The sequence below is a fragment of the Lemur catta genome, chromosome 16, assembly GCF_020740605.2.
Source record: "Lemur catta isolate mLemCat1 chromosome 16, mLemCat1.pri, whole genome shotgun sequence".
Classification (NCBI taxonomy): domain Eukaryota; kingdom Metazoa; phylum Chordata; class Mammalia; order Primates; family Lemuridae; genus Lemur; species Lemur catta.
The window spans coordinates 45,131,592-45,143,872 of NC_059143.1; the positions used below are offsets into that span (position 1 = coordinate 45,131,592).

At 33.5% G+C, this 12,281-nt stretch overlaps 1 protein-coding gene across 4 annotated transcripts in view; it reads left to right on the forward strand.

Moving 5' to 3' along the window:
* The window catches only part of RELCH (RAB11 binding and LisH domain, coiled-coil and HEAT repeat containing), a 103,051-nt gene that overhangs the window by 39,551 nt on the left and 51,219 nt on the right, over nt 1-12,281 (forward strand). For all 4 annotated transcript variants that reach the window (XM_045528065.1, XM_045528064.1, XM_045528066.1 and 1 more), the window contains one exon: nt 5,498-5,610. In XM_045528065.1, the coding sequence (XP_045384021.1) occupies nt 5,498-5,610 (113 nt within the window). The remainder of the gene's footprint in view (nt 1-5,497; nt 5,611-12,281) is intronic.

The window sequence follows — 12,281 nt, forward strand, 5'->3', positions numbered from 1 at the left end:
TGGATTCCTTTCAAATCTTAAAGCCTTATCTTATCAACATTACCATGGTTTTTTTAAGGTTAAAATTTCCCCTTCTCTCATTTCCCGCTTCCATTTCTTCCCTGTACTATCTAATCATTCACTTCTTATAAGATTCTTTTTAGATGATTTTTTTCTACTTTTCTAATGTGAATAGATACTAATCTTATATTCTCAGATAGTTTTTTTTCAAGATTTAAAATCCTCAAGTGATAAAATCTTGGAAAATCAGACTATATCTAGGAGATAGTTTAGAAGTTCTCTGTAAGAGTAGGAAAGTTAAGTAAAAATATTAATAAAATCAAATGTAAATAACTTCTAAAGAGATTTACTATCTCTAAAGACATTTCTTTATCATTAGAAGTTACTTTGTTTTGCTTGTAAAATTGAAAAGACAATTACAATGCTAGAAGCCTTTCCTGTTTAATATTTTACAAAATTCCGTGAATGACCTAGGATTTGAGGAGTGGGAGCTCCTTCAAATAGAGAGAACTAGCTTGGTTATTAAAATTGTAAAATCAATATAAGTTATAGCAAATGTCATTTACTTGAATAAAGTGCAAAATGCTAATCCTTTTCTAGGAATGAATTCTAAGTCTTAGAAATTCTGCAGTAGGACCACTATACTGATTTTCTCTCTCATGGTCATAGGAATTCAGTTTTATATTTCACTTTAGTACACATTAGTGAATGCTATCCAGGTTTCCAAAGCATGTTTTAAAATATTTAAGCTTCTTGTTGCTTGAAATATGGACACGTTAACTGGGCACAGTGGTACACACCTGTAGTCCCAGCTACTTGGGAGGCTAAGGCCAGAAGGATCGCTTGAGCCCAGGAGTTAGGGGCTATAGTGCAGTATGATCAGGTCTGTGAATACCCACAGCACTCTGGCCTGGGCAACATAGTAAAAAATAATAACAAAGAAAGAAATATGAACACATAAGTTTTCTCATGTGGAGAAAAAAATTACCTTTTGGATCTAATATTACCAAAACCATATATATTTTCTTACCATGGTTGTTGTTATTATTATTATTTTAATATTACATGAGTTGTCAAATCTAGTATGCTTTTAGATATGTCTAACACTGCTCTATTCTCAATTCTTTTTTAATATTTAATATTTTAAAGATATTCTAAAAACATCATCTTGTCTTTTGATTGAAATTTGACCACCATTTTTTAAATTCTGTATTCAGAATTACCAGGAATGTTTTTAAGACTAGACTTCTTCAATCATAGAGATGATGCCAAAGGAAGAATATTGATTCAGGTCTATAGATTTATGAATAGTGTAAAAATGGTAAATATGGACTTAGTAAATCTTAGTGTGGATATGCGTGCTTCAGAGGCTTGAAAGAGATAAATATACAATAAATAAATGAGGATAAATAACACAATAGACATATACTTACAGAATTCATTATTTCAATAGTGGTACAAATAAAAGTTGTAAATAAATAAATGAATGATAGAAAAATTAGGGTATTTGGGGCAGTCTCAATCTACTGATTAAAATCCTAGTAGTGTTCTTTGCTAGCTCTTTCAGAAACAGAGCACTCTTTCTACATTTTTCTATCACTTTCTGGACATGTTCTCAGTTCTATGTTGCTGTAAGAGAAGGAAGCCATCTGGCATACTTTACACACTAAATTGTAACTGTCATAGCCATGATGTGCAAGGGTGTACCCAATTCTCCTTAGCATGCAATATCAACCAAAAATTATTGGCAGTGACTTCCCGTATATTGTTAATTTTGCCAGCAAGAAATAAATTTATTGCCATCTGGCAATATATTGCCAAATATATTGCCATCTGGCAATATAAATTATTACTAACTGTGATTAAGAAAAGCAAAAAGTATTTTTCTTCAAAGCCCTAAATTCACAGAATTTTAGAATTTAGGGGGACATGGACTGACAAATGTTTTCCCTTTAATGTGTCAATTTGATTTGATTGGTAATGGCTGCCATGTTGAGAAGTGCTTTGGTAAGCATTGTTTTGAGAAGGCTTTTTGAGGCCAACTTTTTTCTCAGAAGGAAAAATTAACAGCAATAGATAAGGAAATTGCAAAATGTATGTGAAGTATTTTTTGTTTCTGCACTAATCTTAACTCCTACAACTTTACTTGAGGAAACTAAAAGTCAGAGGAATTTGTGCCTTTCCTCAGTTTCTTTGGTACTAACGAATAAACTGAAACTGGAACTCCTCTAGCTCCCTGGCCAGTATTCTTAGTTTGACACTCTATAGCCATATTTCAGTTAAGAGAGTCTCCATATTGATGTATGCCCTCAACTTCCTCTTTGATTAAGGATCATTAAGCCTTGTGATAAAGAAAAAAAGAAAGAAAAAGACAAAATATTAAGGCATAAGGAATAAACAGCAACGTAGTTATTTTGGTATGCTTGGCATTGAGATAAAGAAGATAAAATTATACATCATATTTTATATTTGCAACTATAGCAAATATCTTACCTTTGTAACTTTATCTTCTTTTAAAAAATTATTATGAGTATATAATAGTTGTATTAATATATCTTTACAGGGTACATATGATGTTTCATTACAGGCATACAGTGTGAATTAATCAAATCAGGGTAATTGGGGTATCCACTACCTCAGGCATTTATTATTTCTATGTGTTAGGGACATTCCAGTTTCACTCTTTTGTTTATTTTAAATTATACCCTAACTTGTTGATTATAGTCACTTTGTTATGCTATCAAGTATTGTCCATTTTATCTAACTAACTGTATTTTTGCACCCATTAGCTATCCCTACTTTATCTCCCCTTCCCTGCTACCCTTCTAAGCCTCTAGTAGCTTACCCTCATTCTATTCTCTGTCTCCATGAAATCAATTGTTTTTAGTATTAAGCTCCCACACATGAGTGAGAACATGTGAGATTTGTCTTTCTGTACTTGGTTTATTTCACTTAACATAATAATGTTTTGCAGTTCCATCCATGTTGTTGCAAATGGCAGGATTTCATTCTTTTTTGTGGCTATATTATATTCCACGGTGTATATGTACAACAATTTCTTTATCCATCATTCATCCATTTATGGTCACTTAGGTTGATTCCACATCTAAGCTATTGTGAATAGTGCTGCAATAAACATGGGAGTGCAGATAGCTTTTCAATATACTGAATTCCCCTCCTTTGGATATATACCCAGCAGTGGGATTGCTGGGTCATGTGGTAGTTCTATTTTAGTTTTTGAAGGAACCTCCATACTGTCGTTCATAGTGGTTGCACTAATTTACATTCCCACCAGCAGTGTACAAGGGTTCCTTTTTCTCCACATCCTTGCCAGCATTCATTATTACCTGTCTTTTTGATAAAAGTCATTTTAACTGGGGTGAGGTGATGTCTCATAGTTTTGATTTGCATTTGATGACTATTGATGTTGAGCATTTTTTCACATGCCTATTGGCCAACTGTATGTCTTCTTTTAAGAAATGTCTATTCCTTTGACCATTTTTAATAGTATTATTTGATTTTTTTCCTATTAAGTATAACTTTATCTTTTAAGAGTAACAGACGAAAGAGAGAATGGGGGAAATATAAGAAGTAGGCATGTAGAGACAGTGGGAAAGGAGGAAGGGAGGATTAGGAGGAAGCAAGAAAACCTTTGGGAGAGAAAGATCTGACATGAAAAAAAAGTACAAATAAAATTTTTAGGGCCTTTCTTGGTTTTCAGGCGTTAGAGTAGTTTCTTTTTTTGTTAGTGCTTCCAGAGTAACTACTTTTTATTCTTAAGTTTCTATTCTCAGGAGAATACCTTGATGATGCAATGTTTTAGCCCTCTCATTAGTATCATTAGCTCTCAGCAGCCTAAATGGAATCAACTAAGGATTAGAACAGTCCTTGGTATTAACGGTCTCCTGTCATAATATTGTTATGCTTTCAAGTCAGACAGAATATTTAATATTTTATAAAACGTTGTTTATTTTCTCCTACAAAATCAGAACTAATCCATCAAGCATCATATTAAGCCTCTAGTGAATACATTAGTTAACAATCTAGGATCTATATATATACACTCTGTCTCCCGTTCCCAGTGCAAAATTGTATTTCCTAATTATTTTTTATTTATTCAGCTTTTCAGTTGTGCACTAATATGAAACCTACAGAGGTACCCAAATAGGAAGATTGAAAATGACAGAATGAATGTTTTAAGTTCTTCTTTCCTTATCAGATTTATTCCTAGCTCCTTTCATCTATAACTTTGTTCCTTCAAATTTAAGATTTATACTATATAATTATAATTTTAAAATAATATATAAAGACTAGAAATAATAGAAAGGGACTTCTAGTGCCTTTAAATGTCAGTCTCAACTCCTCTAAAAATCGTATCATCTCTTTCTAAGGAAACATTTTCCCAATGGAAAAATGCTTCTCCTACAGTATGGACTTTTTATCATGCTTTTCTTTAGGTTATATTATTATTTTCTTCAGGTTATATTATCATAGACAATACTAATCATGCATTATTACATAGTGATCAATTCCTGTTTTAAATATGTTTGCATGTTTTGGTGGGTGCTGAGGCAGAGGGGAAAAGAAATGGAGGTGATTATTCTTCAGTTACTATATCATAGTGATTTCTTTAATATGCCTATAAAATATTATCTTTATAACTTAGAGGATTTCTCTCCAAAAATATTTTATCACTTTTGTACTTTTATTCTCCTTATATTTGAAAATCCATTTCAAAATGGAAATCAATATATTTTGAATATATTTTAGTGTTAAGAATTTCATCTTAATTTAATTAGAATGTGAAACAAATATTTCCTAGGAAGAGAGAAATAAAATTTTGGCTATTTCTTACAAAATGTTGAATTTCCTCTGTATGTTGAATGTGCAACAAACACTACTGTTAAAAAGTTACATTTCCACATCAAATATTTCTGGTGATCTCTGTAGTAGTACTGAGAGGATTCAATACTGTGGATAGGGTCTTCTTTTTAATGAGCCACTGGATTAAGTGCTAAGAATACAGAATTTTTAGATTATATCTAATCTTAAGGAAGACATTATATTGTCTTTGTAGAAATAGGAAGTGTCTTTATTTTGTTATGTTTTTAAGTTTTTAAATATAGTGAATTTCTGTAAATTAGTTTAAAAACACTTCCAAAATTGATATTACAATGTCAGCTTGTCACATGATGGAATGTTATTCAGGGTAAAAGCTAGTGGACCCTTGGGAAGTACTGGATACAAAAACAAGGTTAGTTGAATCTTAAACAACTTTTATTACATTGTGATTTATACCTTCTACACAATCAGCACATAAATATCTTAATGTTTTTAGGGTTGGTTGAATTAGCAACCTTACAGAATTAAAATTAGTTCTTTTATATGTTGAGGGTTAGTTCACTATGAATGTCCATTTAAGAATATTTTGGGGGAAAAAAAGAATATTCTACAATGTATTTTTATTTTGAATTTTTCTACCCTCTTATTTCTTCAGGAGTTGATCCCCCTCATATTGTGTACAGCATGCCTACATCCTGAGCCTAAAGAGAGAGATCAGCTTCTCCACATACTTTTCAATTTGATTAAGAGGCCAGATGATGAACAAAGGTAGGTGTGACTACTTCTTTGGGAAATAAATGCATTTTTGACATTAATTTTACTAGTTAGGCATCAAGATTAGCATTTTAATCTAAATGCCTTCTTTTATTCCCAATATCTATTAGTGGTACTGGCACCTTCCACCATCATGGTATCACTCCTTCATGGTTTCAAAACCCATGAAATAGATCTCAAACTGCAGTGCTGTCATCAAGTTCCCTTTCCTCCCAACCCTCTTTTTTAAGGGGTCTTGGAATTTACTGCAACAAATAAACAGATAGTAGGGAAATTACTCTGGGAAATTTAGCCTACGGATAATAAATAAAACCTAAAACAAAAATCCTTTTAAAAGCACATACAAATCCTACTAAAATCAGAGTACTTATCATCTGCTATGATTACGACAACTCTCATTATTTAAATCTTTGAGAGGGAATTCTGTCCCTCCTTCTTCCCAAAATGTTAATAGTTTCTCAAGGTTACTAGACAGATACAGGTACTGAAGGACATTATTTAAATTATCTTGTATTTTTGAGAGACTAGCTCACATTAAAATGATATTAAATTTTAGTGGGTTTTATTTCTTTTAAAAACATAAATATTCTCTTCTGAAAATTACAGGATAGTTATTTTTGGTCTAAAAACTTATTAATACACTTTTCTGATTTCTTGTAGAATCTCCTAATAATTAGTGATTAGGTTATGACCAAACCCTCAGTATAAGGGGGAGAGAGCAAACTGTGTGAGGATATTAAAAAGGGACCTCAAGGATGGTATAGGTAAATCATATATTGGCTAGAAAGCAACTCTTCCTCTGCCTTCCAAATGCAACAACAAGGTCTAGGTAGGTGGTGTAGCAGAAAATTGGGCATACCTACTAACACCTCAGGCATTCTAATGTTCCCCAGATAAAAACATAACCTCCCTCAGGGAGAGCAGATTTTTAGAGAAGCCTGACATCATCTTGCCTACATATGTTCTCAGTGTTGTTTTTAATGAGTCCTAACACCTATGAAGACACAAAATAAAACCTTGATAGATTCTGAGCAGTAGCTCTTAAGGTTTACCTTATAGTGAGATTCTTTCAACAGAAAGCAAGTGGAGTTTTTTTTAAATCTTGTTTGTTGAGAGAGAAAACTTCTGATTCAAGGTGGTAATAGGTCAACAATTCTTCATTTTGGAATTTCCTATGAAGACATAAAAAAGGTATTAAAAAACCCCAAGATATAAACATTAAACATTTGTGGAAAACAAAGTTAACTAAAGTCAACCATGTGAAACGCCTAAGAAATTTTTCTCCTAACCTTATGTCATTGAATGAAACTAGATTAGGAAGACCAATCTAAGTCCCTTGTAGTTTTCAGTTTGAGAAAAGTATGTTTCAGTTGGCTAAAAAAGTAGATAGAATCTGCTAAGTCAGACAACCAGTACTTTTGTGTAAGGCAGTCAATTATTTCTGTCCTCATTTGGTCTCCAATGAGTGTTTCTCTTTCTTCATCCGTTTAGAGATTATTATTATTCCCAGTAAACAAGAATTAGAGGGAGATGGGCAAATGGTATCTTTTATTCTAGAATGTGTGGTCTTCTTTTGTAAAACCCTGTAAGCCAAGTAAAGACCAGAAATAGCCCTAGAAGTATGCAGGGCAGGGGCGGAGGTGTTAGTTATTCCTGTTATATTTGACTGAATAAAGCTCCAGACCACCTCAAATCTTTTACAACATAAATTCTCATCACTGTCAAGAGAACTAGACATTGAGAAAAGGAAAAACCACACCCAAATTCAGCAGAACCACATGAAACTATTATCTCTTTGATATACCTGGGATATCTCTAAGAGTGAAGCTATTAGCTGTGGCCCCTTCCTTTCTCTCAAACTGGAGCTAGATCAATTTCTTGATTAGTCCACTGAAAACCAGGAGCCCCATAAAAATTACACTACACATGAAAATAGTAATTATTCTAAAAATTCATAATAAATATCTTGAAAATTATTTTATTACAAAAACCAAAGAAACACTTAGAAACATTGTTTTGTGTCCTAAATTAGAGGCAAGAATTCATGGTTATTATAAAACAGGAGAAAGGTAGCCAAAAGAAGGAGGCTTAGAGGAAAAAGACTGTCTGGAATAAGGGAAGATATCAGAAAGAAAAAAATTAAAATATGCAATATTTTTTAATTTACATTGAACACAAGGTAATAGAATTGACACTACTAAAAATTGAATCCATGTTGTAAGTGATAAATTTCAAATATAAGTAAAGCACTGTATTCATTGGCCACCTGCAGGATTGAAGAATTGTTTGCCCAAACTTCCATAGTTTCAATAATTTCCAAAAACTCTTTAACCATAGCTCATAATACGTGGTGGTGGACAAAATGTAAATGTATATGTTCCTACAGTATTATGCCTTGACTTTTCCGTAAAATGTTTTGAAAAACCACCAGTACCTTTGTACATGGTATGAATAGTGTTATATCAACAGATTCACAGCCTTGAAAGCATTTTGGCATTAATTACTGCTTCATTGAATAGAAGTTCACAAAAATGAATGTGTAAAGGTCTTGGTTTTTCCTCAGTAAACTTTGCTACAACCCTTTAAATTTTTCCCTTCTAATGGCATTTTTATTAACTTAGCTACACATTTTATTCAAGTCATTTTATGTTTTAAAATGAGCAAGTTTATTAATGCTCAGAAAGTTGGTGCCAGTCAATACAGTTAAATCCCAGTTTCATAAAGTTATGAAAGTCTTTGAAGTTATGTATATTAATAGAGGAAACATTGCCCAAATTTTTTTTAATTAGCAGAGGGAAGAATGGCCTCATTCACAATGTTCTGCAGTATTTTCATTCTTTTTATTTCAATTACTCATGTTGAATTAGTTTTGTATTAGTTACTTTTGGACTTCTAATTCAAATATTCCTTTGCTTTATTTTTCATTCTTGATTTCTCTTAAGTATGCCCTCTTTTTCCCACAGATAAACTAGATACATTATGGCCTCTTAATGGTTGTGCTTTATAAGAAATAACATATTTAATATATTAATTTTTAGATCACTGTTATCAGTGAATCATTACCATGTGGCTAGAGGGAGACAGTATGGTGTTTGGGTTAGTCCTGAGTCAAATGCCCACAACCAAAGTTTCCTAAGTAGAGAAATTAGTTATTCCTAAGAGCAGTGAGGGGGATGGCCAAGGTCAGGGCAAACACATCAGAAGAAAGGGTAATGGATTTTGATCAAACAACAATGATAGATGTCTACCCTCAGAGAGTAAAACATTTAAATTTCAAGAGAAGTGGTACAAGTGTGGACTTGAACAAAATCATCTAGTGGCTGAGTAGGTGGAGTAAGCACCAGTTAGATTAAAAAAAGGCAGTTGAATTTTTGTGTGTTATAATTTGTATGTTACCGAAAAATGATTTTTGCTTATACTTTGCAAAACAATAGAATTGTTCTTTATGATTTGACACCAGTGGCCTCACATGCTAATCAAGTGGGAATAAGGGTAGTTAAATCACTGTATTAGTACCATTCATTGCAAACTAAAAATTTTCTAAGGACAATTTGGTGGTATAGGAAAATTAGTATATTATTTCTCCTTGAAAAATACCATTTCCTCTCTTGGTAACTTAATTAATAATTAAATACCATTTATTGTATTTTTATTTCTGGATTTGCAAGGCAAAAACCTCTTTAGTCTTAGAGCCAATTTTCATAAGCTCTGCATATAAAGCTAATAGCTGCCACCTGGTGGCCAAAAGCACCTATTAGCCTTACATCGGGTTTAAGTTACATCAGGAATTGAATATTCCTGTGCACACTTTTTTTTTTTTTTTTTTTTTGAGACAGAGTCTTGCTCACTCTGTCACCCAGGCTGCAGTGCAGTGGCGTCATCATAGGTCACTGCAACTGCAAACTCCAGGACTCAAGCAATCCTCCTGCCTCAGCCTCCCAAGTAACTGGGATGACAGATGTGCTCAACACGTGGCTAATTTTTGGACTTTTAGCAGAGACAAGGTCTCACTCTTGCTCAGGCTGCTCTCAAGCCCCTGAGTTCAAGCAGTCCTCCTGGCTCGGTCTCCCAGAGTGCCGGGATTACAGGCGTGAGCCACTGTGCCCAGCCCATGCCTGGCCCAGGTCCATACTTAAATCTACTTTCACCTTACAGAAATATAATTATTTATGAAAATAGACTGATAAATTGATTAACTGTATAATATAAATAACCAATGAAAAGAGCAAAATTTTTAAGTTAGCATAATATTTGACATATAAGCACTTGTTATTTTTCCTTACTTAATGAATTGCAGGCTTCTTTGACAGTATCCCAAGAAAAACTTAATTTTATGCTCAGTAATGGTGCTTTTCCAGTTCTTTGCTAACAACCATAATTGATACCATATTTCTACCTGTGTCATTTACTAATCAAACAATCCCTGTCCTATGATTTTCCACAAATAGGAACAACATTTATTTTTGCTATCATAGGAGCCTGTCTCCAGTGCTGTTACTACTCTGTAGGCCATCTGATCTTTTCTGTTTTGGACTACATTTCAAAGCTGTCATATTTTCTAGAATTTTGAATATTAACTCTTCTGACTAAGATGTTTGTTTTAAGGGGCCTAACATTTTATCCTATTGAAGTTTGTACATATTTAATGTAGGGACGGTGACTCATGATTTGGTCATTTCATGTGAAGTTCTGTATAAGTGCGTACCTCGAATAAGTGTTCAAAATGCTTACATTTTAAGAAAATTCAGCAAGTACAGTTATCAAACATGTATGCCCTCCTATTTTAATACCTTAGAGGGGACAAAAACAATTATCAGATACTAGGAAATTTTCATTAGGGAGCAGGCAGCTATAGTGCTGGCCATAAGCCTTGCTAATTTCTTTGTCCACATTTCTTTTATTCACCTTATTTGGCTTCCTAAAATGGAAGGAAGTAGAAAAGCAAAAGAAAAGTTGAGAAATAGACACAGAGGATGATGATAAACAAATATAAAGGAAAATCAAGTAGATAAATATTACAAGGATTTGTGGTAAATGAGAAGCTGCTACAATCAATATACAATGAAGACACGTTGGCTCACTGTTTCCCCAGTGTTGTCCAAAAGATCTTTGTCATTATTCCCCTCATATAACCTAAGAGAATATTAATAACTAATCAGACTAAACCAAATAGAAATTTGAAGTCATTTTGCAGTTAATTTAAATTTACATAAATTGAGAAATAGCAATGAGTAATGCCTAGGCTTAAAGAACTGATTTTATAATTAATATGGTTTAAATAAGCATTCTATTTTGGTTTTCTTTGAAGTTGGTTACTTTAAAACATCTATTAAAAACATAGCTATTTTTCCCATCAGGTTCTACTGCTCTAAAGTGTTAGACAATCAAAAGTGGAAGAACATAAAATTTTGCATTTTAAAGTCATTTTAAGTGGAACTTCATTCTGAAGAGTGAAAAATATTACTTAAAATTTTATACTTTTTTAAAGTCATAAATCTATCAATTCAAGTTAAAATAGTATATTAGTTATTAGTTAACTATTGTTCTATATCAAAGTACCCCAAAAGAAAGAGATTCAAAATAACACATTTTTATCTTATGATTTCTGCAGGTCCTGAATCTGTGTCCTCTGCTTTAGAATCTCTTACAAGGCTGTAGTCAAAGGGTTGGCTGGGGCTATACTCATCTCAGGGCTCAACTGGAGAAGGATTTCCTTTTAATCGCAATCATATGGTTGGTCATTGCCAGGATTCAGTTTGTCAAGGATTATTAGACTGAGGGCCTCAGTTGCTTACTGGCTTTTGACCAGAAGCCACTTTTAATTCCTTGCCATGAATCTCTCCAACATGGCAGCTTGCTTTAACAAAGCATGCCAGCTGAAAAGGCAGTAGAGTCCAGCAAGATGGACTTTTATAACGTAACCTCAAAAGTGACATCCTATCACTTTGGCCATATTCTATCTATTAGAAGCAAGTCATTAGGTCCAGTCTACACTCAGTGGGATAGGATTACACAGGGACAAGAATATGAGGAGACGGGATCATTGGGAGCCATGTCAGAAACTACCTACCATGGTTGTCTTGGGTATCATTTGGGTATCAGAAAAAAATTCTGATTTTAAAAATACCAGCTAGGCGTGGTGGCTCACACTTATAATCCTAGCACTTTGGCTGAGGCAGGAGAATCAGTTGAGGCTAGGAGTTCGAGACTAACCTAGGCAGCATAGCAAGACCCCACCTCTACTAAAAATACAAAAATTAGCCAGGGGTGGTGGTACATGATTGTAGTCCCAGCTACTTGGGAGGCTGGGGCAGGAGGATCTCTTGAGCCCAGGAGTTCAAGGTTGCATTGATCTATGATGATGCCACTATGCCCTAGCCTGGGTGACAGAATGAGACCCTGTCTCAAAAAAACACGATTCTACTAATATGGTACCATAGTTTTTAACTACAGAAAGACTAGGGGAATAATCACTGGTTGTTTTAGTGGCTAGAAACTGAAGTTGAGTAGAAACTGAAGCAATGGGAATATTGTAATCTCAGAATGTGTACGTGGGAAATTAATTTAGAAGGTTATGAGAGTCAGCTTCATACCTATACAGAAATCCTTTTACAAAGTCTTACACAAATGATGTTGCCACTGCTTGAGTGGCTGGTCTTAAGGAA